This window comes from Danio rerio, chromosome 8 (genome assembly GCF_052040795.2).
Source record: "Danio rerio strain M-AB ecotype USA chromosome 8, GRCz13ab, whole genome shotgun sequence".
NCBI lineage: Eukaryota > Metazoa > Chordata > Actinopteri > Cypriniformes > Danionidae > Danio > Danio rerio.
The window spans coordinates 24,844,788-24,872,500 of record NC_141028.1 but is presented as its reverse complement, the minus strand read 5'-3'; the positions used below and the strand labels follow the sequence as shown (position 1 = coordinate 24,872,500).

The window sequence follows — 27,713 nt, the reverse complement described above, 5'->3', positions numbered from 1 at the left end:
TACATACTAATGACATCAAAAAATTCATAATATAAATTTCTGGGTAAACTATGCCTTTAAGAATGAATGTTGAGTGGATCAGATGTGACTGATGATGGATTACTAAAATGAAAGGTTGTAGGAGATGAGGGGGATTACAGAGTAAAACCGCATTATCAAACATCAAAAAGGATTTTCACCTCAAAATGGCACCTGATTTTTAAATTGTAATATTTAAAGTACAAAGCTTCTAGTATATCTGACATTGGGACAAAAGTAGGACTCAAAATAGTGTCGCTGAAGTGAGTCACATGATAAAACTCTTGCTTCAGGCCAATGCCTCCAATGAGCATTTCTGTGTATATTCAGAGAGTCGACATTTTGTATACTTATGTACCATTCATTACCATTCACTATTAATATTTAAAAAAAAATTAACATATTTTTTGACAACAGAGAATGTAGACATGCTACCGATTTAACATTACATATTTTTAAATCACAGTTAAAAACATATTTTCACTATGGCAAATGGCTTGTGATGTTATTTGCTGTGTGTTGTTTGCATGGTCTATATTTATATTTTTATCCGTTTGTTTTTAATTGTAAATTGTTTTTAATTGTGCTTTATAAACAGATTGAGACTGAAATTGAGGCATGAAAGGTATGTGATTGAAAGAGCAAAATGGGGCGCTAAAACAGGAAATGCTGGGAAATCATGAATCAAAGCTGAAAAAACCATAAGGATGCAGACAAAGGTGACAGGTGAATTCCACTAACTTTAGCTTGGTGTGCATCCTGACTGCACCTGCCATCCATAACAAACCGCCCAAATGGGTCAGCAAGAATTCGGTCAATACTCTGTTCTGGGCACCATCCCAATACATCTGATTATGAAACAACACCTGGGAAGGGAAACACCTTCTGGATCTCTCTGGTGGCGACTGTACATTGTATGCATTAACCCAGCAGCTGACTTGAATAAGAGGGTGAAATGAAATGTTTCTCATAGTTTTTGTTTATTAAAAGAGTCCAAATTGATCTTGTTCTTTTGGGATACTGTATACACTACCTGACAAAAGTCTTGTCGCCTATCCAATTTTTAGAAACAACAAGTAATAACTTGTCTTTTAGTTGATCATTTGGTATCAGAAGTGGCTTATATGAAAGGCAAAGGCCTCTAGATTACACTTATTTTAATTATTAATTATTTAATTAGGACAGTAAGGTCTGACTTTGCTAAGACAAAAGTCTTGTCACTTAACAGGAATAATGTACAGTACAGAAAATAAAGTCATGGACCAGTGGAAAAATATTCAATGTTGTGTATGACTCCTATAAGCTTGGAGGACTGCATCCATACATCTCTGCTATGACTCAAATAACTTATTAATAAAGTCGTCCGGTAAAGAAAGTGTTCTTGCAGGACTGCCAGAGTTCATCAAGATTCTTTGGCTTCATCTTCAATACCTCCTCCCAGAAATGCTCAATAATTTCCATGGCTGGTTGCTAGGCTGGAGCACTTTGACCTTCTTTGCTTTCAGGAACTTTGATGTGGAGGCTGAAGTATGAGAAGGAGCGCTATCCTGCTGAATTTTCTCCTGTGGTTTGTGATGTAATGGGCAGCACAAATGTCTTGATACCTCAGGCTGTTGATGTTGCCATCCACTCTGCAGATCTCTTGCACACCCCATACTGAATGCAACCCCAAACCATGATTTTTCCTTCACCAAACTTTACTGATTTCTATTAGAATCTTGGTTCAATGCTGGTTCCAATAGGTCTTTGTGTTGACTGGAATGCAGTTCCTATTTCCAAATGATCAACTAGAAGTCAAGTTATGATTTGTTGCTCTTAAAACTGGGAACGACGACAAGGCTTTTGTCAGTTAGTGTAGTCTATAGGTTATACTGAAGAGGCCTATGTACTATGAAAACATTCAACTTTCAGAGCTTGGTATTCCCAAAACAGCTTTTGTTGAAACCACAATGCCAAAATAGCTTGTTTCAGATTTGGTTTAAATATACCCTGCTGAAAAATCCAGCTTAAACCAGCCTAGGCTGGTTGGCTGGTTTTAGCTGGTCAACCAGGCTGGTTTTAGAGGGGTTTTGGCCACTTTCAGGCTGGTTTCCAGCCATTTCCAGCCTGGTTTTAGCTGGTCAGGCTGGGAGATGACCAGCTAAAACCAGCTTGACCAGCCTAGCAGGCTGGGAGTCCAGCCAAAACCAGCTATGTCCAGCTTAAACCAGGCTGGTCAAGCTGGTTTTTGCTGGATTTAGCTGGTCATTTTCCAGCCTGATCAGCTAAGACCAGGCTGGAAATGGCTGGAAACCAGCCTGGAAGTGGCCAAAACCCCTCTAAAACCAGCCTGGTCGACCAGCTAAAACCACCCAACCAGCTAGGCTGGTTTAAGCTGGATTTTTTAGCAGGGTATGACATCATAGTGTGACAAAAAGCAACACTGCAGATGAAGATCAACATCAACCAAAATCAATCATTTGGCAGCAATTGGGTAAAAATAAGAAGCAACATTTGATTATTCGAGCAACACAATAATAAAAATACACCCTTATTACCATATATATATATATATATATATATATATATATATATATATATATATATATATATATATATATATATATATATATGAGCAATATCACACGAGTAGAAGTGCGATATGGCTGTATATCGGCACTGGTAGGAGGCGTGCATCCTTATTGTCCCCACCAGTGCCCATATACAGCCATATCGCACTGCTACGAGTGTGATATTGCGTTTATACAACAGTTTGATGGCATAATTGTGTATATAAAAACAAAATCAAACACTAAGAGTTTCAAAAACCCTTTTGTATGAGGAACTACTTTTTTCCACATTGGATTCAAATCATAAGCTGACAGTTAAACAGTTGAGCAAGCATCTTTTAAACTTTAGATCTGTAGTGTCTGCTTTTTGCTGGCTGTATGTGGCAGAGTAATACACAAAGGGTAAAAAGGCTGTAGGAGTTCTGATATTCCAGAATATCGCACGACTATCAGCCAATCAGATTTAAGAAACCAGACAACTGTTGTGTGTGTGTGTATATATATATATATATATATATATATATATGCATCTGAAATACATATGGAATACATATCTGTCAATAAACATTATTAATGAGCGTTACCTGGGTGAACTACTGAATCATTTCAATGTCACAAATTATCCAAAATAACTTGTTTACAAAAAAGATCCAGACTGGAAAATACACAAAAACAGCCACTTTAAATCAATATACAAGAACAACTTTAAGACATCCAACATCCTACTACAGGAACTGACCATTAATGTTTGTGACCAAAGCATTCTATTGCTGTCAATAAACCATCCCAATTCAACTCTCTCTTTCAGTACTTACGAGGTCATGGTTTGTGGCGTTGGAGTCATCTTCTGGAAAAGGCTTGGAGACCCCCAAAGCTACACAGTTAGCGAAGATGGCCAGGAGAATAAAGATATCAAATGGTCTGGGGTCACATGTTAAGGGAAGCATGATCTTATTAGTGTGCACTACATTCAACAGTCAGCTGAGTTTAAAATAAAGAATGATAAATTAGAAGGCTTCACAATTTACATAATATAGTGGTTCAGAAATAACGTCAGAACTTGTAAGAATAAATTTCTGTGGGTTCCCTTAACTTTTCCAATGTTTTTTTTATCAATTAATGGAAATTACATTTGTTCTTAACCAGTGGTTCTCAAACTTTCTTCATCTAATACCACCTCAGAAAAAAAAAAGTCTTTCCAAGAACCGCCATAATGAGCAGTATTGAAATACAGTAGCGTAGTAAGCCCAGTAAAGCAGCTACAGCTCTGCACAGTTCTAAAACATGGCAGATTAATTTCTATTATTACGAATATTTATTATTGTTAGCCATTTTAAACGATATAAATAGTCTGAACGTTAACACTATACTGTGCTTATATGTAAAAAAAACAAACAAAAAACTAAAACTGTCAACATTTAAATTAAAATGGGCTTTTAAAAGTTAAAAATGGTAGGTAAATGTTCTTAAAAACTAAAAAGAAAAGTGCTGTACTTAAATGTAAAGTATTAACATATAGTAGCCAATTCATCAACACCTGGAAATGTTTCCTAGACCTCAGAAATATAGGCTATATGTCATATAATAAATAATATTATATGTCATATTCATATATAAATCATTTTTGATAAATTTTGAAAAACAAGTAGCATGTATATATGACACATTAGAACAATATGAGAATGATTATTTATGGTTTCATTATTGTTTTTATAGCCGTAATGTAAAATGATTCCTTTGATATTTAAATACACTTTTCAGCTTTAAGAGCTAAATTCCTATGATGCTTAGCACAACTAAGAGGGCGTATGTACAGTATGCTAACTAACGAGTGCGTGTTTTCTGTGTTTTCAGTGTACAACAAACAACTTCATTAAACCATTAGTTTAGTTTAAATCAAAAGTTTCCAGTCATCATTATTTGCTGCTAAGAGAAAAAGATGATACTTGACAGTACTTTAACATTTTGCTCAGCAAAATAAATGAAGCTTACAGTGCTCAGCATATATAAATAAATCCCTCACAAATCTATCTTTTCATATTTTTAATAGGAAGCTATGCAATATTGTAATTGTTTATATACATTAGTTTAGTCAGTACTGAAGCCAAATCCGGAGCTTATCTAACAAAATAACTTATGATAACAGTCCAAAAAACTGGTACACTCAAATTTATGTTATAGAAAAATATTAAATACAATTTTTAAAAAAGAGGAAATATTAAGAGAAGCAAGAAAATTGACAAATTAAGTTGAAATTTTGTAGCTTGTAATTTTTTTGGTGATATTTTGCTTGAATTTAATTGTAATATCTTTCAATTTCTAAAAATGTTTGGTGACTAAAATATAATCTTAATAAATATTTTTGTTTAATAAATCTGTTTAAATGCACAAAAACATATTGCATATCTTTACTGAGAAATAGATAAATATATTTATTTTTAAACGTGATCTACTCAATTATGCTGAACATTGTAGATGTATTTTGAATTAATGTTTGGGTGTGAGTTTATGTTGTCATGAAATTATTGTCAAGATATGTTTGCCACTTATTTTTCTTATTAAAGGCACAGTTCACCTCATAATGAAAATTCTGTCATTATTAACTCATGCTTCGTTTTGTCCAAATGTGTTGACCACTACAGAAGATATACCAAACATGGTGGGAAAAAAGCTATTGATTTCCTATGATTGCATTTTTCCAACATTCTTCAGAATACCTTCATTTGTGTTAAAAAAAAAGACGTTTAAAACCATTTGAGTGTAAGTAAATGATGAGGTATTTCTATTTTTGCGTGAACTATCCCTTCAAATCTGTTAAAAAAGCCAAAAGTAAATATCAAAGGAAGCAACAGTGATTTTTCTTGCAGGTTCTGTTTATCATTTCTGCACTTCTCTATCTGTCGTAGTTTAAGCTTTGTTTGTGCACATTGACAGAATTGTAAATGGATACTTCCATTCCACAAGGTGAAGGGCAGCCCTGCGGATGGGGTTGTTCAGTTTAAGGCAGTAAAGAGCTCTGGGTGCACGCTGGACCTGGTTGGACCCCTGAACCTGCTTCTTCACATGCTGACTCTTCTTCTTCTGTGTTGCAGTAGAGCTGGTGGTGGACATGAGCGTTTCTGTGCGGTTCATCTTCGGTCGATCCTCCTCGTCCCATTCATCCTTCTCTTCCTTATCGCCTTCGTCACCTCCTCCTCCTCCTTCTCCACCCTCCTCCTCCTCCTCTTCCGCTTCACCACCACCTTCCTCTTCCTCGTTGGAGTACCCATTCCCTAAAGACAGAGCTTTAGTCACTTAATGAAGGGTCATATGTGGATGACACAGCAAACAACCAGCCACAGAGCTAAAATTAACAAATGCATGCTCAGTGGGTGACACAGCCACTCTTCTTGAAAGGTTGTGACATCAGCTTTAAATCATTTTGTTTGTTTGACTATTTTTAAAAAGAAAAACGATTGTTAATATATTGATGATTGTTAATATAATGATTATAATGATTTCTGAAAGAACTTGACTGGAGTAATGATGCTTAAAATTCAGCTTCACCAGTACAGAATTTAATTACATTATATTTCTATTATAACAAATATTATAACATTATAACATATCACAACATACATACACTACAGACAATTAAGATTACTGCATGTCTTTGGACTTGTGGTGGAAACCGGAGCATCCGAAGAAACCCACGCAAACACGGAGAACATGGTAGCTCCACACAGAAATGCCAACTGACCCAGCCGAGGCTCGAACCAGTGACCTTCTTGCTGTGAGGCAAGAGCGCTACCCACTGTGCCACCATGCTGCCCACAATATTATAACATTCATCATTCATTCATTTTTTTTTGGCTTAGTCCCTTTATTAATCTGGAGTCTCCACAGCAGAATGAACCACCAACTTATCCAGGAACTGTTTTACACAGTGGATCCCCATTGATGGAAAACACATACACACTCATTCGCAAACATACTATGGACAATTGTGGCTTACCCAATTTACCTTTTTCCTAAACTGTGCATCAAATTAAGCTTTTCAGTTACATTAATGTAAGCATCCTTTCATTTTTATGTTGTTACCTTCTCTCCCACCTGCTGACATTTTCCAACTTATCTACATATCTATTCATTTGGACAGCCACTAGAAAACATTGCAATTTGATTAGGTGTACAGGCATTAAATTTGTCAAATTCCATGACATTATACTGCATCATACTGCTAGATGTCCTGCTAATTTCATTACTCATTTATAATGACCACATTTTACAATGCAGTTCTTTTCTGAGATTGCTTGAAGACTTCAGATTCCTTTGCCTATATGGGCAAAAATTACTAGGAAAAACAAACAGCAGCTAATGGTCAAACTACAGTACTTGCTCTACAAATCAGTGCGTTTATGACCAGGCATGGAACAATAACCGTTTTTAAGGTATACCGTGGTTTGGAAAAGTCAAGGTTTTAAAAACACCAAAATGCTCTGCTATAACGTTCATAAAGTATGTGTACGATTTTTTATTTACCCTTTTGTTTTGTTTTTTAGGACAACATTATCTCCAGCACAAAATATATCCAAAGATGTTGTTTTAAATTGTAAAGAAGTCTGTGTTTTTAAAACTAAAACTAATGAAGACAGCAGAAGTCAATGATTGATTTGAATTACTTAACCTGACATGTTTAATGCTCCAAAATATTTTAAATGTTTTTTAAAATAAATTATTAATATATTGGTATATATTGATATATTGGGCGATGCAGTGGCGCAGTAGGTAGTGCTGTCGCCTTACAGCAAGAAGGTCGCTAGTTCAATCCCCGGCTCAGTTGGCGTTTCTGTGTGGAGTTTGCATGTTTTCCCTGCGTTTGCGTGGGTTTCCTCCGGGTGCTCCGGTTTGTGAATGTGTGGATGTTTCCCAGAGATGGGTTGTGGCTGGAAGGGCATCCGCTGCGTAAAAATGTGCTGGATAAGTTGGCGGTTCATTCTGCTGTGGCGACCCCAGATTGATAAAGGAACTAAGCTGACAAGAAAATTAATTAATTAATTGATATATTGTGTCCAAAGGGAAAAAAGTTTTAGTTTTTTACCCAGACATTTAAAAAGACCATATATTAGAGCAGTAATCACAATACCGTAAAGCAGTGATATTTTATCCAAGGTTATCATACCGTCAGAATCTTATACCGGCCTATGAATATTTTTGACAACACATAAAAATAAAATAATATTTAAAAATACCAGTTTGCAACATGTATCAGAATAACAAGCTCTTTTTTTACAGTTAAAAGTTCATATAAGTGAATGACAGAAGTCAAGAATTATGTTCCGGAGGCTGCGACCATCTAACACTTAAATAAAATAATTCAATCCAATGAATAATAATTTTTTTTTAAGTAACTGGTTGAAAATAATTTATATGGACTGAATTTAAACAAACAAATAAAATTGAGTAATGTTTAATTTATTTGGGCAGTTTAATCTGCTGTGGCGACCCCTGATGTATAAAGGGACTATCCGAAGGAAAATGACTAAACTTAATTTGTTTGTTTAAATTCAGCCCATATAAATTGTTTGCAACCACTTACCCTAAAAAAAAAAAAATATTTGTAAATCCAATGAACCATTTTTTCAGTTTACGTGAAAGAATAAAATCAGTAATGTGAAGTGTTGTCATTAAAGTCATTAACACACATTAGTTCTGTCAACTGTCCCTAAATGCACTCACACTTGACGCCAGAGGCTCATTTTTATTGTTGAGCCATTGATTTACGTCACATCTGCTTGATATAACCTGGTACAGAGTATAATAATAGTTCAGCCCATTTTACTAGGTTTTATCCTCATCATCTGGACAGCAGGAAGGTTGGAGCCCTAAAGACCGAAGTAACAAAATACTACGAAAATCTTTAGTCAAACCAAAGAGGGCGAGTGAGATAAAGGCAAATCTTTCTAATCTGCCTCAATATAGTGTGTGATGAAAAGGAAGGCTCTGCTTTAGGTGAGGAGAACCACACAGTAACAGCTGTGACCTACTTCCCACTGCGAGAGGGGGTGCAGAGCGGGATTCTGGGCCAGCGGTTTCATATGTGAGTACCTGTGGATTCATGATGTCAGCCGCTAGCACACGGCTAGCCGACAGCTAAAAGAGAGACTCATGGTAGGTGGAGGAGAGAGAGAGAGTGGGGGGGAGATTGAGAAGACGCTGTTCTGATAGCGAATTATAACTTTATTATGTGCATAAGACCTCAGTGAGACCGCAAGGGAATCCTATCAGGCGGAGATAAGGGCAATCAGTACTTTCATTGAACATTTAAAATGGGCAGGCGGGAGGGAGAAATAAACTCCTGTGTGACGTTTGTAAAGTGAGCTATCATGACTGCTGCTCTGCGCTGATAAAGACACGCTCCAAATGGAAATGGAGGGGGCAATTTAGCATGTCATTAAAATAAGGTATTATGGAGGATGAGTTTTTGTTTAGGCTGCGTTAGCTCTGTGTGGCGCTCATTGTGATGGAAACACAAGCCAACAAACTCAGTTTTTCATTTAAAGACAAATGGGTTTCAATCATGGTATCGTTTTTTGAGCATTTAATTTCAAATGGGCAAGATTAAAATTTAAAGTTATTTCATTTCTATCGCTTGTTTCTGAATGTAATGAGTAAACAAAACTGAACACAAAGGCAAGAACATGTCATTTCATTTGCATCCATAATTCACCACCATAATACTGGCATGATCTAAAAACTCAATGACTGCTAAAGGATTCTCACACACAGAAAAATATTAAACTTACACTTTTAGTCTATTTTGAACCCAAAGATACACAAAAATGCTAAGATTTTAGTAAAGGAATAATTTTTTTCATAGGTATAACCAAATACAAATGTGTGTATGTATAGAGTACAATAAGGCATCAGACTCTTTTTTTTGTGTTCAATTAAATACAAATTTACATCTAAAAGACTAAATTTCAATGCTAAACATATTTGTATGTCTATTGACAAACCTGAAGTAAACTGAAGTAAAAAATTTAAATCAATTTCTTTAGTTTGAAAACTTTTAAAGGGCACCTATGATGAAAATCAACTTTTGTAAGCTGTTTAGACAGAACTGTATGTAAGTATAGTGTGTCCACAGTCATATTGGAGTGATAGAATCTTTTTTAAATTTCCTGAGATAAAAATGGGATCCAAATCACTGCAATTCTGAGGCCGACCACAACGTGATGTAGGAGTGCGGTTCCCCGCCCACCAAATTGACTGACAGCCACATATTAACATGACTCCATAGTAAAGTGTGTAATCATATCAACAAGACAGAACGTGCTAAAAGCAACTGGGATTAAAAGATTTGTTTTACTCTATGCAATCATCTGCACCTCAAGAATGAGTTTTAAAAGTTTAAAACAAATATAGATAAGTTCATATTTGTAATAAATAAAGTAAAAACGCAACGTAATTCATCACCACAGCTGCATGTCAGTACAATTATAAAAGAAGATGCTTCAATCCTGGTTTTTGGATTTAAATCAGATTTATTTTGTACATTAACATAATGGATATCCATAAAGTAGTGGATATTAACGTGTATTTGGTCACAATTTTTTTGCAAAAACACTGCAAAGCTAAATGTGCACTTACATGCAAGCAAACTGTATAACGACATTGTGTGCAACTCATCGTTGCAGAAAGGCTTAAATTAACTCCACAACAAATAAATTACATAACCTTACTGTAGTAAGGGAGATCAGCTTCATTCTTGTCTGTCACTGTGAAGTTTATCTGTGTGAGCAGGCACGTGCACACATAGGGCTTAACCTGTGCAGTGCACATGCCCTTTTTAGTCTTGGATAGAAAGTGCCCTTCCAAAATGATCTGATGGGTGTTTTGAGCTTAAACTTTACAGATACATTCTGGAGACACAAAATACTTATCTTAAATCTTGAAAAGGGAGTCAAACAGGTGCCCTTCAAAAGTCATATTTATGTTGTTTTAATGTAATTCAATTTCATTGTAGTTAATACACAGACAAATTTCATAAAATGTCTCCTCTCTCTCTTACTTGGTGTACATGTGTGATTTGAAACAATTCTAATCTAGATTCTAATTTCTCTCTTTAAAATCTAATTTTTTAAATTAATAATAGTGATAAATGCAGTAATATGATGATTAAAACATTGTAACATTCAAAGCTTTAATTTTACTTATTCATTCATTCATTCATTCATGAATTAAGTTATGAGTGTTACAAAAGTATTGTTCTTATAGTCTAAACGAACCCAGAATATAAAAAGAGTATACAGATTTTGATTGTTTTTTTTTGTTTTGTTTTTTGGTTTAAAACAAAAATATCATCACTATTAATTGGAACTTTAGCTCCAATATGTTTTGCAAGTTGTAAAAAGTAACAGTACTATGATACCACAATTGTACCTAAATAATAATAATAATAATAATAATAAAAATGGTACAAACCAATCTGCCATTCCAGTCAGGGGTGTGTTTCTGAAAACCGTCGTTAGCTAACTAAGGTCGCAAGTTTCAAGAGTTCACACTTAGATATGCTTAGCATTATAGCAGGTTTGGCATGCTGTTCCGGGAGACAACCCTGAGCTCAGAGATATTTGGGCCCAGGGCTCCCGTCAATACGCTTGCAACTACACCTCTGGAGCTGTAGTTAGAAACATAGTTCCTAGCTGTGTTCTACTCCCAGTTATCCCCCCTATACCCTATTCGTTTAGAACAGGGGTGGCCAACCCTGTTCCTGGAGAGCCACCTTCCTGCAGATTTTAGTTGCTACCCATATCAAACACACCTGAACCAATTAATTAGGACCTGAACACAACGTGATTATTACAGGCAGGTGTGTTTGATATGGGTAGCAACTGAAATCTGCATGAAGGTGGCTCTCCAGGAACAGGGTTGGCCACCCCTGATTTAGAACACGCTAACATTTAAACTTGGATTGATTAAAAAAAAACATCTCTCTTAGGTGTAATTTGTGGATTGAACATAAAAAATAAGTTGTCCCAATGAATTATCAAGAATTGTGTTGTTTCAGTTCATTTTAAGTAGTTTGAACAAGTGAAAAACATTTTTGAGTGGGTATTAAGTTGTAAAAGTAGACTTTTCAAAAAATGAATAAATAAACAATATCCTTCTTAATAATAATAATAATAATCATCATCATCATCATTATTAAAGTATGATTTCTTTAATTTCCTAATAAATTATAAATATTAAATTTCATTTCTTAATAAATAGCCTCATTATTTATTTATTTTTATGATTTATATGTGAGGTTAGAATACGTGTTAGCTTTTTGTAAGTGATTTAATGTTTTAGAATAGAATATGTAATGTTTTCAATAGTATTTGTAATGGAAACATAGGCCCTATATGTGCCGTACGTTTACATATATTTCAGTTAATATGGAAAACGAGTGCATATTTTTACCAAAACTAATATTGCATTTTTTTAAATGCATGTGCGTGTAAAACGATAAAATTTGCACAAAGAAATTATGGGGTCCTGCTCTGAAGAAGTTGTTACCACTCCGTTTACTTTAGAGCATCATTATGGGCATTTTAAGTTATAACTAACATGGTTAAAACGATGGATCTGCAACAGAGAAACTACGAGTTTAGGGAAACACTCATCACTACATCATTCTTTTCCCAAACAATGCATCATACTATGATAGTTCAGCTGCGAGTTATATCATTGTTTGGGAAATGCACCCCAGAATGAGTGCCTGGTAAATTCAGTCCTCTGCTTTTAAGCATTCTCTTTTGTGTATTTGCTTGAATGCTCTATGGGGTGCATCCCAAAGATACATAGGCATTCATTTAAACATGTGATGAGAATACAATAAACAGCATTAGTGCCCATCAACTATGTGAGCAGTGCTGGTTCTTATAGTATTTTTCATTTCTCTCATAGGAATTGAAAAATTGCAAGCCATGTATCAAACCAATCAGCTATGAGGTGCTTAATTTTACAACAGAATTATACTTTTTTACTAGCTGCAGCTGTACATTTTAATAACTGTACTCTATGGCCTATCAATTAATACTATATCACTCAAAATGGCACATTTACAAACTAGAAAATGTAAACACATTGTAAATAATACATTTATTTAGTAGTTTTTGAAATATTTCATTATTTCTTTAATTGAAAGGCAAAAACACCTGCCCTTAGTTTTTCCCAAAAAAGTGTCCTAAAGCGTTCTAAAAGCCTGTGCAAAGAGACATGCACAGCATCTCTCATGTGCAGGCTTGTTTCTAAAGAAGTAGGATTTGGTTCTTGAGCTAGTTAGGGATCAAAGATTAGAGGCCCATTTAATTAAACGTACTACCAGCAGAATATTCATTTGCTGTCTCCAGAGACCTGTATTATGCTCTGCTGTGTGCATTAACCTGCAGAGCTGGGGTTACTTGGCTATGATGGACGTCAAATGATATCTGTAATTGCAGGTTGCCTGTAATCAGAAAGTCATCATAAAGCGCATGTGCAGGTTATGCTCTGAAAATGACCCTTTGGCAGTGAAACATCTGGTGCTGTGAACAGGAAAAATAAATTGGAAAAATAAATTCATAATTTGATCGTAACAGAGCTCAAGGCTGAAAACCCTCATCTTGCATTATAATTAACATGTAATATATTTTGTGTTCCTTTAATTAGAATAACTGTCAATTATCCTGACAAATGAGGTGTGGTTAGCCAGTCATTTTAACAAGAAAGCAAAAAAGCTAGAGTAAAAACCAGTTAATGTGTAAATGTGGGTTACTTTATTATGCCCAATAAATTAAAAGTCTTTAGGAAAATATATTTAACAACGTAAATCACACATTTACTTTACATTACAGCTAAACATTATTTTAAGAAACCCAACAAAAAGCAAAATTAACAATTTTTTTTTTCCCCTCTGGTCAGTGTATTTATTTTTGTGTGAGAAATACTGATCTATTTAGCTGCCTACACTAAATACAATCGACGACTATAGTAAGTCAGCATGTAAACTGAACTTAATAAAAAATTAGTGCATAATTTATATGGACTAGACACTGACACAAGTAACACTAGGTTGTCTTTTAACAGCATAATCAACGAAATATACATAAAATCAGACTTAATATTCATAAAACATGACAAAATAAAACTTACTTTTACGGTTCTCCTCATACATGACGGAGATTGTCACTTTGACCTCATTGGAGCCAAACACATGATCCTCACGACAGTTTCTTCACTCAAATTTATGAGACATATTTCCAAAATGTGTTTTTTGTCTTTGAAAGTTGTACGATCCTGGAATAAATCCAAAGATGCTGTGTGTCTCCTCCTAAAAGCTTGTCATTCTGAATCAGTGGAGTTGCATTCAGGTGATTTAAAAATTAAAAAGCGTCATTTAGATCCGGTCTTCAAAGAAAACAAACTTTCAATGCTTTTGGTACAAAAAATAACGATATAAAGCGCTGATAAATATTGCTCACCCTCTATTCTCTATCTCCGCATTTAAGCCATCAATTCAGGATTAAAGAAAAACGACTCGTTTAAAGGGACAGGCAGCCTAGAAACTTATTAAAGGCAGGGATGTTGGGCTAACGATTTTATGGAGCGTCGACAGAAAATGTGGGCGAGTCTTTGCTCATTTTCCAACGCAGTGGATCAGTCTACACATGAACAAACACGGGCGCGCGCGAGCGCACTCGCGCTGCCACTACGCGCGTCCTCGTGCTCTCGTAGAATGTGAGAGCATCAGTTGTTCAACATTTCATCTTTATGTCAATTTAACAATTTACAAATAGCACAAACGAGGAAGAGGGATAAACAGCAAAGAAAAACATCCAACTTTGAGCTCCAATCAATAAGACTGAAATACATTGAAAGAATATTTACATTTTACAAAAATACAGTGAAGAAAGAAGTGTAATGGATGGGATTTGCATACATTTGCAGTTTAATGTAAGTCTGTATCAAAGACAAGACTTCCCTTTTTGGTGTCACCATTAAATTAATATTACAAATGTTATTATTTTTTAACAAAACTAAACAAACAAACAAACAAACAAACAAAAAACTTATATTGAATGAAAGTAAAATGCTTAATGTTTCAAATAAACTTTGTGTTTAAAAAAATATCTAAATCTATGGGTGAAACATGTTTTATGTTTTATTTTATGTAACAGAAACATTTATGTAAAATGAAACAATATAACAATATATTGATCTATTGAATATATTGAATATATTGATGAAAGATTCAAAATTAATATTTATCATGAAATATATACTTTTCAAAATACCTGAAGATAAACCCATTTTTTGTCTGTCAGCCATGTGAATAAATGACAATCTTACATCAACCTATCCAATCTAATCCATTATTTTGCACTAAAAAAATTATAGTATAGCATAAAACGCCCAATAAAACAAAGTAAATATAAATATATGAATAGGAATGAATGCACTATTTTGAAGGTCAGCTTGTCAAGCCCTTATCAGTGTTTCATAGGGAAGATGTTACCTGCACTTGACATACATTAAAATCTTCTTGAAGCTTTTTGACTGTAAATGATTTCCTCCTGCATTCCTATGGCATACTCTCAATCTATGCAGTAAGTCACTGTAATCACTGCATGCATGCATGTACCAAATTGAACATGTTTGGTTTGATGCTTAAGCACCTTTAAATTCATATGCATACAAAATAAACTCAAAACCGCTGGAGCTGCTCATAATTTCAGACATAAACCGTAATTTTGCATCAATCCCTGCATCTTGAAATATAGAGCTGCATCTTTCACCACCATATTATTCTCCCATTTAGATGGAGAGTTATTTCTATCATAAATGATCTAAATGATTAACCAAGCAAATGTATTTTCATTATATTTCGTCACATTATAGAATGGTCTAAATTTCAGACAGTGCTATCCATTATTAACCAGTGTTAACCTCTGATGTACACTAGAGTAATTGCAGAGACAGACTCTCCCTGGAGAAACAGTGGGTTAAGTGCCCTGCTCAAAGGCAATGCTTCCATTTGAAAACACCATGATGCCCTTTTGGTTTCACTGCTACTGAAGTCCTATTGCAAATGATTTTATTTCACAAGTATTATGCCTACTCTCAACTCAAGGTTCACACTTTAATAATATTAACAAAATATTCATATTTCAAGAGTTAAAACTGTATGAATAGTTAGTTATTTCTGATTAGGGCTTTCCCCATAGTTGGTTTGTATTCTTTTAGGAACAATCTAAACTTTGATTTATTTATGTCTCAGAGATGAAGAGGAGTTTTCATGTGTTTCAAATACATTTATAGAATTCAACTAAAATATTTTTAAGTGCAAGTAAGATTCAATATGTTGTTTCGTTTTTACATAAATATATCTTTTACACAGAAGAATGAAGGGTAAAACATTAAAGCACTTACTTATTTGTGTTTAATATGCTTTCTGTAAGAAAATAATTTTTGTCAATTTAATTTGATGTGGACACTATGGACTAATGGATGTTACATTTTGGCCAAAAAAAAAAAAAAAAAAAAAAAAAATATATATATATATATATATATATATATATATATATATATATATATATATATATATATATATATATATATATATATATATATATATATATATATATATATATATATCATAATAAGACCATATTGTTTATATCTTGTGCTGTCCAGCCAACAAACAAACATTGTAAAAATACATAAACACTATTAGTGTGGTTGTGTCATTTTTAAAAATTACAGTATTTGAAGTAGCTACGTTTGATAAAATAATTCTTGTTTCATGTTAACATAAATCACAAATACTAATGATTGAATGACGATTGAGCTTCCATATTTGATTCTTTAACATATGTTATTGAAACATTAGTACACATTTAGAATTACAACTTTAGCTGATTGATTAATTTGACATTACACCACAATAAGATGTCTCATTATTATGGTCATTATATTATACTATTGTTATATATACTATGCTGTAGAGAGGTGCCATATAAGCGGGTCACTATTGGCTGCTGTAGCAAATCCATTAAACAAACGCTTGTTAAACTTGACAAACGGACACGTGTTGCCCTCTAGTGGTTACCTTCTCAGCTCACAACAGGATGACGTCATAAAATATGTAAATAAAACAAAATGCACGTGAAATTTGAAAGATCACAAATTTGTCAAGTGCCATTTTATACTAAAAAATCATTCGTCTTGAACTGTCTGATCACAAAGATCCTTATAATTGCCGTTCAACATACATTCAGTTTGTCTCTAAAATCACCTTGTGTGTGTTTTTTGTTCTTCTTTTCTCATTTAATCCTTATTATTAAGGAATGTGAAGTGATTTTGTTGTATAATGCAACTGTACATGCTGGTTCTTTTTAATAAAAACAAAACAAAAGATCACCTTATGTTTTGTAATGTTTTGACTGAATTAAATTCTAATATGGAGTCAATCTAGGGCCATATACAGAATACATGCAAATAAAAGAAAGTTTTGCAAACAAAAAATAAACTATTTAGCAAAAAATAAATAAATAAATAAATAAAGGTAAATCTCTAAAAATTGCAAAGGGAAAATAATTTTTTGAGAAATAAAAATTTAATTTGCAAACAAAAAAAGAACTGCAAATAAAAATCAAGCAGTGCAAAAATACTAAAATATTCGATAAAAAACTATATATATTAGCAAAACATTTTTATAGCAAGCCTTTACAAAACCTGTCCAGTCAATGGCCCGGACCTGCCTTCATTTAAGCGACATCATCAACTGGAGACACAGTATCACTAAGGTGGTCTTACCGTCCAATAGGTCTGGGCCTGCCGTAGATGGCCAAGTTCCCTTGACACCACTCCCTTGTCAAATCAGGGCCACAAAGTGAAACGTACAGAAACGTGAAATGAAAAGTGAAAACAGCATAGCAAACTCACAGTTGACTAAAAAGCAAATCCAAATGAGCACTGCAATTGAGTGGACACATTTTGTAAAGGCAAGGCTATAAAAATGTATAGTTTTTTTATTTAATTGCAAATATTTTAGTATTTTTATTTGCACCGTTTGATTTTTATTTGCAGTTCTTTTTTGTTTCCAAATTTAATTTTTATTTCACAAAAATTAATTTTCTCTTTGCAATTTTTTAAAGATTTGCATTTATTTATTTATTTATTTATTTTATTTTATTATTTTTTTGCTCAATACTTTATTTTTTGTTTGCAATTTTTATTTTGCAAGTATATATGGCCCTGGATTGACTCTATAGTATATCAAGTGTCTTATGAACACTTAAGAAAATATAGTCTTTATTTTGCTAATTTGAAGCGTGTTCTAGTCAATGTATCTGTTATCTTGTTCTGAAGAGAAGAATTAATTTGATTTCTCTCTCTGTCTCTCTCTCTTCGGTGAGTGCCATGGTGTGCTCTGTTAGATTAGTGCTCAGTTTAGATGAATGTGTTACACTGCTAAAAAACCAAGAGGGTTCAGTTTTGCTTCTTAATAGCAGTTATTTCATCTGCTATTTTTAACATGTTCTTTCATTCCAAAACCTATGATTTTAGCTGAAGGTGAACACAGAACAAGTTTTGATACATTCACAGATATTGAGAATTGCAACCTCAAAATCACTATATTTCTGCTTTGATGTTTGGGATCATGGCTATATTTTATTTTTTACACTTTGTCAAATTTTACTTCCTTGCAAAGTGTCTTTTAAATGTTGAGGAATGTACAAATTATTCTTGCATGCATATTTATTTTTTTGTACATTATTTTCAGTTTGGTATACATATTTCATTGTTAAAGGCAGCTGCATAGACCTGAAAGAAAATCCTCTGAGAGTGTGTACATTTACATTTGGGTCAATAACCAGACATCCCATTCTGGAGTCTGTATCTAATTAAATTAGATTTTACACACATTTAATTAAACGCACATATTTTTTTGATGTTTCATTTATTCATTCATTTTCTTGTCGGCTTAGTCCCTTTATTAATTCGGGGTCGCCACAGTGGAATGAACCGCCAACTTATCCAGCAAGTTTTTACGCCCTTCTAGCCGCAACCCATCTCTGGGAAACATCCACACACACACTCATACACTAAGGACAATTTAGCCTACCCAATTCACCTGTACCGCATGTCTTTGGACTGTGGGGGAAACCGGAGCACCTGGAGGAAACCGACGCGAAGGCAGGAAGAACATGCAAACTCCACACAGAAACGCCAACTGAGCCGAGGTTCGAACCAGCAACCCAGCGACCTTCTTGCTGTGACGCGACAGCACTACCTACTGCGCCACTGCCTCGCCCATGTTTAATTTAATTACTGTGAAAAAAAAATCAAAAGAATTTTGCATCACCATTCCTCATAAGTGCTACCATTATTTTGGTCTGGTATGCAATTGTACTTGAATGCTCAAAAATATTAATTATGGCTTTAGTTGGACCAAAGAATGTAACTATGTTTAAATTAAACAATTCGCTTATGTGTTGTGTTGGAAAAAAATAGAAAAAGTAAGTTTTCACATTTAAACAGCTTGCTTATGTAACATGAATGAAAGGGAGTTGTGTTGCTTCTGCAGTACTGCATTTTGGTCAATAGGTGGAGTAATATCTGCACATGCGCAGTTTCAAAACAACACAGGAAGTAAGAAGATTCAAACCACAACGATCACTCACAGCTCGGCGCCATATTATGGGAATCAAAAGATGAAGATTACAGTACAAATTGCGAACGTGCACAAAGCTTTCCCCAATGTGGACACACAGGTGAGATTTTTTTGTACTTTTTATGGATTTATACTGAGGCTGTGACAACATTTGAATCATAAATGTAACGTTACTCTCTTGTAATACTATGTTGTGTTTGTGTGTAGTATTGCTATGAAATTGCCATGTTCCCTGTGTCTTTTCCACATTATAGACAGATAAATGTATAGTTTGTTTTGCATTCCTGTGAAATTTTATACTTGGTATATATTTACTCCCCCAAAATAAAGTTGCTAACGTTGGTAGTAATGAATAGTCATGTTAAAATAGTCTAAGCTTTTCACTCATCATAGCACACGTGCTGCTGATAATGTGACAATAAAAGTGATTTGATTTTTTATTTGATTTGATAGTCTTTATTTTAAATGAGTGTCAAGCGGTTTGTCGAGTTTGAATGCCAGTTTTGATAACTTACATAATATTAATTAAAATGTGGTGTTGGCACATTGTTATTTATTATTTAATTGTATTGAAGCCTGTTAACTTAAAAAAAAAAATCTTGACAAGCATATGTGACACTTAAATAGGATGACATCTAGCATGATGACATATTTAATGTAAGCTTATTTGTTTGGTCATCTAACACGTTTAAATTTTTAAGTTTAGTAGTTTGCTATGTATATTATTATATTTTATTATTTTAAATATTTGCTCATTCACATCTATTTTCTCCCACACAGGTTTACAGCTCAACGTCTAAAGTCCCATATCTGGCTGAGGAGACTGTGGATCATCCAGGTACTATGCCTTTAGATGCCTATACACACATTAAAATGATGTACAGTAAAAATTACTAGTAATTTTAACTACTAATTATTTAGTAAATTACTAATTGTCATTTCATGTTATTTAGAACATCACCAGTGGAAAAAAGGTGTGAATGCATCCTCAAAGCCCCTAAGTGAGGGAGTACATGGTAAGCTATTTTATTTTTTTAAACATTTTGTATTTTCCTCTTAAACCAATTCCTCCTTTCTCCTTTGATCTGTTGGTAAATTTTAATTTTTTTACCTGACTTTTTTAGGATGCTGGGCATGATGAAGCGCAAACCTTGATGTGCAACACCACCTTATGAATCTACACTAGTTACATTAACATTTAGCAGACTCTTTTGTCTAAAGTGACTTACAATTGAGGACACATTCAGCAAATCAACAAGAAAAGGCGATACACCCAAGATGTGCTAATTATACAAAAAAAAAAAAAAAAGGTGGCTGGCGACTTGCGCGCCCAGTCGTCCAGCCAATCTAAGTTTTTGCCTTCTCCTCGGAAGGACCCCCGTCTAACGCCGTAGTCCAGCAGCAGCTCCTCCCCCATGGAGATGTCCTGAAGGGCGCGGAATAGAACGCACTCCCGTGGCCCCTGTGGCAGCGTTAGAAGCTTCACAAAGGGCCGCACGTTGTTGCCTTGCCGGGAGTGGTTCATAAGCCTTCCGAAGGTTTCCATGCCCGGGTGACAGGGGCAGGGCCAGGACTGGGCATCCAGGCAAAGGGTCCTCCCACCAAGCCCTTTAAAGAAATACATGTAGGAGGAGGAGACACGGGGGAGGGCCTCCCGTCTCCTTAAGCCCTCCTCGTGCGACAACTCCTCCCCATGGTAATCACAAATAATTTCTCCTTTTTTAAAGGGCATGGTGGTGACGACTCCTCCGCCTTTGTCCCCAACGGTCTGGATCTCCAGTCCTTTCCAAAACTGCTGGACCACCGACATGACCAGCTGCTGGTCACTGGTGACGGCGGACAGCGCCCTCGAGAGCTCCCACTCTGCCAGGACGCCGTCCACCGTCGGCACGCCGGTGGTCCATGCAGTCTCTGCCCTAATGGCACTCTGCACCCGGGCCAGGGAAGGCTTCCGGCCCTTCCGGTCGCTGCACCGCTCAAGGAGATGGCGCGTCTGGATTCCGAGCTGCTCCCCCCTCCAGTGATGGTAGTAGCCATGGTCGGTGAACCCGATCGCGGCTGCCTCCGCCCTACTAGGGGGCTTCCCACCCAAGCCTACCGGAAACTTGTCCTGAAAAGCCCCCCAATAACGAGGCGGAGGCAATGGAGAGGGCTGCAGGCCAGAGGTGGACGGCCTCTCCTCGCCAGGTGGAGCAGGCGGCTGAGACAGTGCAGCTGGAGGAGAAGCCGAAGCTGGAGCCGGAGGAGAAGACATAGCAGCGGTGGTAGCGGGCGGCGCGGGCTACCTCTTGACGTACTTTGCTTTCAGGCGCAGGACGTCCTGGCTGGGGTTTGTGAGGGGGAGTCCTGACACTCCCAGGAAGAAGCATCCCTTGTCCTCTGCCCCCGGAGCCTAAGGCAGAGCGGCCGGATGTGCCTGTAATAGCATTCCAGCCACTCCTCCTCTTTCCGGCTCAGGCTCACGGTTTTCCCGGGAAGCGTCAGGATTACAGCCTCTCCCTCTGGCCGCCTGCCCAGCCACTCCCGCACCCTAAGCTCCCTGACGCTTCCAGGACCCAGACGGTGTAGCCACATTAGAGTGGCAACGCAGAAGCTGCGAAAATCCGTCTGGGTCCTGGGAGGCAGCTCGCACCGCTGGCCGAGGCGACGAGAGACCTCAGCCATATCTGCCTCCATAGTGGACGGACATGGACTTTTGCTGCCGCTGCTGAGTGTAATGGGCTGCTCCGCGATGAGGAAGCCCTTGGCCCCGAAGTACTCGGCCAAGGAGCCGCAGGTGGGGTCCTCCTGCACAAGGCCCCGCACCTCCGCCAGGCCTACCACCCTCCCCTCTGTGACAAACCTGGCGCGCGACTCCAAGGCACGAGCCACCTCCTCCAGGACCAGGGCCTCCTCAGCGCCGCTCATGCAGACCTGCCTCAAGTGCCCTGAGAGGTCCTCCTGAACCATCAGGCATCCGAGGCAGTGTACAGCAACGCTATGGTCAGTGTTGTCCTTCGTCGTTTCGAAATAGTTACCTCAGGTCGACACGGTGGGCGGAGTCGTAAGCATATTTTTTTAAATCATTTGTTGTTTTCAATTTATTTCATACTTGTATTACTATTATTTTATTAGTATTAATGTTTTAACTTATTGTAATAAGTGAAGATACAGATAAAGACAGTATTTGGATTTTGACAATCATTTTATTGCTGGAAAATGTGTAAATCTGTAAAAATGCTATTGAATAAACTCGGAAACGGATAATGTTTTTTTTATTTGGTTAAACATAACAATATCAATTTTAGAATAATTGAACCTAAATAACTACATTGATTAAAGCTAAATTATAAATGTTACGTTGATTGAACTAAACAACATTACATTACCTTTATGTAACTAACTTAAGTTCACTAAAATTAATATTCTTTCTTAAAGGTAACTTAACTCGGTTACGTGGAACCAGTGGACAAAAAAAGTTAATTAACGCCAACATATCATTTTTTTGAGTGTACTTAGTATTATTTTTACTTACATCCAATTAGTCTCACTATATCTGTACTTTTACTCACAATTTTTTTTTAAACTGAGAAGTACGTTTTCCGCCATCTGACACATTAAATTATAAGGAAGATCGTTTGACAGGCAAGAGGCAATAATTTTCAGGGATGCAGGTTTCAGCATAATAAATAACATCATTCTGAATTTAGTAGCTCACCGTTAAATCTGAACAATCTTTACTGACGGAGTAGCTGCAATTTACCCCAAAACATGAGTATTTGGTGACCATAATAGCGTTATTAAATCCCCAAAAAGTGTTGTATGTTGAATCATGTTGTTGTTGTGGGGACAGTTTTATAAGTATGTTTTAAGCAATAATTAGTAACAGTCTTTTTTAAAATTACATGATTTTTTCTCTCATTAACTCATGTGTAATTATTATGTTTTACAATAATCAATTTATCATCTTGTTTTTATTTATCTTGCAATGTTTCTTCTGCATCTGCTTTATAAATACTTGAAAGTTGGTTAAGCATGGTTTTGCTATGATATTTTATCTTGTGTAAAAGTTTCACACAGCAGCTGTACTTTCACTTCAGTATAATTTGAAGCATACTTTTAACACCTTAAAATCAAGGATTAATGCAACATGAACAAAATTGTTTAAATTTGCAGTGATCTCTGTGTGTGTTATATGTTTTGTATAATGACAAGTGTAAATTGATTTTTGCTGTGTTTTTAAACGACTTAAATAAAATGAGCTGAAACAACACAAATCTTGAGATTTTTTGGGGAAACTTAACTGTTTTATGTTCAATCCACGTAAATTTGTTACGTTAATTTAATCGATTTGTGTTGGGACAACGTGAATAAATTCTGTGGAATTGGTATGGACGGACGAGACGAGATGTCCCCACCAATATCCACCAATTACTGAAATGTGCCTCCCAATAATTTAATCAACTTCAAAATAGTATAATATAGAGTAGTGCAATTAATTCAGTAAATCGAAATTCAGTTTCGATTTTGACCTCCATGAATATTAAACATTAGGATAAAACACTTAAATTATGTCAGACAATTCTTTAAATGCCTCTACATTCATACCTCCTCAAAGCCCAATCGCACACTCTACTTCTTAATTAAAATGAGCTGAAATAACACAATTCTTGGGATTTTATAAGGACCACTTAATTTTTTTATGTTCAATCCACATACATTTGTTAAAAGTGTTTAGTTAACTCAATCAATTTGTGTACAATATTTATGAATTGTGTGGAACCCTGCAGTTTTTACAGTGCAGTAAAATGATGTAAATCAACTTTTGCTGCATGAGACGTGATTGTTATCTGACTGTATTTTTAAGTGTTTATTTTGTATTATTAAGTACTTTATTCATGTTTTTAAAAGCACAAAAAATTTGCTCAATGCATGCTTTCGACGTGTCTTCACCAATGTCAAGAGCGAATCTACACCCTTGGTGTTGGGACAACATGAAGGAATTAAGTTAACCGATTATTTTTTTGCAAATGTAAGGGGATTGAACATAAAACAGTAAAAAGTTGTCCCACAAAAACTGCAGAATTGTGTTATTTCAGCTGATTTTAAACAAGTAGTTTGAACAAACAACAAACATATGTTGAGTGTATACCCCTGCGTCCTCATAATTCAAAATACATTAAAATCATATACTTATGAAATCTTTTGACGTTGAAATTTTGCCACTTACCTTTATAGGCTGTGTTTAGGGTTAGAGTTGAGTTATAAGCGTTATTTCTTACAGTATAACATACATTATGCCTATGCTGCGTGTGTTTGCTTGTTCCCATGTACAGTCTTAACTCAGGGCTGCTCTGGGATTGCAGTAAGCGGGCACTTCTGTTCTAAAACTGAGTCATAGTCAGCACTTTCTCAGGTACCTCATCGACTTTAACCCGCAGCCAAACACATCCTCACTTGCACACAACTGTGGCTCTGCAACAGGCATTCCATCATCTGCCCTGTAATGAAGAGAAAGTCTCGTTAATTGCCCAGCGTAATTTATGAGACCATGGGGCTGTATGCATTATTGAAGAAATTCTCTTGTTGTTCTTTCGAGAGCAGCTCGATGCACTTGTGCCTGTTAACTCTGCTTAATTTCTCATAACGTATTTCATGAGGCAGTTGTATCGGAAGATAATCTGGCCAGAGATGATGTCTTGCTTTGGGTGGCTGATGCTCGCGGGTTGCATGCGCTGCGGCTGGCACTGTATCCAAGATACCCACGCAGTTTCCCTGGCAACCGGAGGGAGCACATGGATAAAGTGTGCGCATTAGTTAATGACGCTTATACGACACTTCTTGCCTTTTTTGTCCATCTAAAACAGTAGTATGCTAATGGTGGACGAAGGTTTGAGGATTGCATTGGGCAGCTGTGTATTGCGGTATGTTAAAACACACACGTCATAACACATGGATCTGGAGTTGCGATTGTCTTTTAAGAGTTCGGGTCGACGTCATGGCGAGCCGTAAACAGTAGACGTATTTCGCTGATGTCAGCTGAAACAGACCATTAGATGAAGGAGACGCTGCTGCAGCACGCAGACCACCGAGAGCGTCACCCTCCTACAAAACAATAGAGAGACTGTATTGTGGAAGAAAAAAAACATCAGACAAATGTAGTTAGCAATGCGCAACTAGTAATATTATTGTTAATGGATATTTAATTCCGTATATTTTCATATTTAGGAAATAACTGGTAATTTTTAGTCCAGAGGGAAATAGAGCTGATTTGGTGTGTAGCCAGGGGGTGTGCTGGTGTGTACCCCCCACAGATAAAAGGTCTAGAATTTGCCCCATACATGAGTTTAGTTTTTTAGTTTGACTGCTATGCCCTCATAAATTGTGAACCTATTAAAGAAGGCTTCCAATGAACATCTAGCTGTGCAAGAAAACATTCAATATGACAAAAGTGAAGTCATCTTTCACTACAAGTAGCCCAACTTTAATTCTGAATCTTGGGCCTTATTATTAAAAGTTATTATTATTATTATTATTATTATTATAAAAAAAAAAAAACATTAAAAGGTTTGAAGCACCAAAACCGGCCCATATTAAAGTTAATTTTGATAGTAATTAGGCTTTTTTTATATTATTATGCATGAACTTTCAAAGACTAGAAAATCGTCAAGCTCTACATTATTATTATTATTTTTTAATTTTATTTGTATTATTCAGATGGCCAAATTCTGTATGAAGAAAGTTATCTTTCCTCAGACAGTATGAAAAAAATCATTTTGTCTAATGAAATATGATGTAATACATTTGTATTAAAAAAATCAATTGTTTTTTTGTTTTGTTTGTTTTCATTTTTATATTCTATATATTTAGCAAATAATTTTGGTGCCTCAAAAAGTGCGGCTGTGATGACCATCCAACAAGCTAATCCAGCTAAATATAGTGCTTAAAATGTCACTAAAATGCAGTATTTAAACCATATAATTATATAGAACATAAGGTGAATAATTGCAAAAATGTCAACTTTTTGAGAAAAAAAGAACTACCCTTTTCACCAGGCTGGCTACGGGCCTGAGCTAAAATATATATATATTTTTTTAGCTTATTAATTGATATATATAGTGTAACATGTGTCTTTCACCACCAGTAATTTTATATGAAGAATCCAAACTGAACAGTACACTGTTAAAAATAAACATGTACACTGCTAAAAAACTTTTAATTATGCTGATATTGTAAAAAGTTCATTTGTTGTGAACCAATGAATGCCTTTCTGTTAACCAAAATTTTCAAATATATGTAAAAAAAAAAAAAAAAAAAAACTATTTTTTTTGCAAAACTACACTGTACAACCCAAAAAGTCAAGGTAACTCAAACCGTTTAAGGAAACCGATTGTAACAAACCATTTCAGTTCAAAAACTTGTCTGAGTACTGTGAACTCATGAAGCAAATTGAAGCAAATGAGCACAGTAAACCCCAATAAATGAAGAGAGCTAAATAAAGAAACCAGCTGAATACTGTAAAGCCTAAAATGTTAAGGCAACTAAAACAATTTGAGTTAAAAAAATACTGTGAACTTTCTCCATTTAAGTTGAAGTAATGAGGTTCATTAACTCATTACCTTCAACACTGAGTTCAAAACTCTTTTCAAATGAGTAGAATTAAGTTTTAGTAAATTTTGAGTGAACTACACTCATTTCATTTGATAAAGTTTTACAGTGTATAAAACAAGCATATGAAACCTTGTAAATTAGGTGGGCCTGAGTTCCAATTAATAAAATAAACACTGTGCAAAAATTAAATAAAGCATACATAAATAAATAAAAAAATAAACGAATGAATGAATGAATGAATGAATGAATGAATGAATACATACATACATACATACATACATACATACATACATACATACATACACACATACATACACACATACATACATACATACATACACACATACATACATACATACATAAACACATACATACACACATACACACACACACACATACACACATACATACATACATACATACATACATACATACATACATACATACATACATACATACATACAAAAATAACATTTATGGCAAAGGCAACATGCCTGTTCCCTGGGAACTATTGAGTATGTGTGGATTTAAAAAAGAATAGTTCCTCATACCCCTGTTAGTATCAATAATATTTAGTTTTATTATATTTATTTTATGCGTATAGCGTTCATTTAAGGTGCCACTTAAAATGTTAAAGTATATAATATAGTAAAGGTTAAAAACCTTGATAAATGTACCAGCAACATTTGTCACTGAAAATAAGAATAAACTCAAACCATGTATCTTATTTTAAGAATGACAAAATGGCATCAAACGCACAATTAGTAAAAATAACCGACATTCATTTCCTGGACACTTGTTGAAAATACATCCTCAAAACGAAATTCAGGACTCAGGAGTGTCATCCAAAAGAAATGATTATTTTATTGTAG

The 27,713-nt window shown here is 35.3% G+C and overlaps 1 protein-coding gene and 1 pseudogene across 1 annotated transcript in view; both read right to left on the bottom strand.

Annotated features, from left to right (window-relative positions):
* Positions 1–14,259, bottom strand: part of cacna1fb (calcium voltage-gated channel subunit alpha1 Fb) — a 76,116-nt gene extending 61,857 nt beyond the window's left edge. Inside the window, exons 1-3 of the mRNA NM_001324496.1 lie at positions 13,728–14,259; positions 5,518–5,839; positions 3,383–3,488 (exon numbers count right to left, since the gene is read on the bottom strand). Of these exons, the coding sequence (NP_001311425.1) occupies positions 3,383–3,488; positions 5,518–5,839; positions 13,728–13,749 (450 nt within the window). The 5' untranslated portion in view covers positions 13,750–14,259. The remainder of the gene's footprint in view (positions 1–3,382; positions 3,489–5,517; positions 5,840–13,727) is intronic.
* A 3,127-nt stretch (positions 14,260–17,386) lies between these two features.
* Positions 17,387–22,200, bottom strand: LOC147835579 (uncharacterized; annotated as a pseudogene).
* Positions 22,201–27,713: the final 5,513 nt, after the last annotated feature.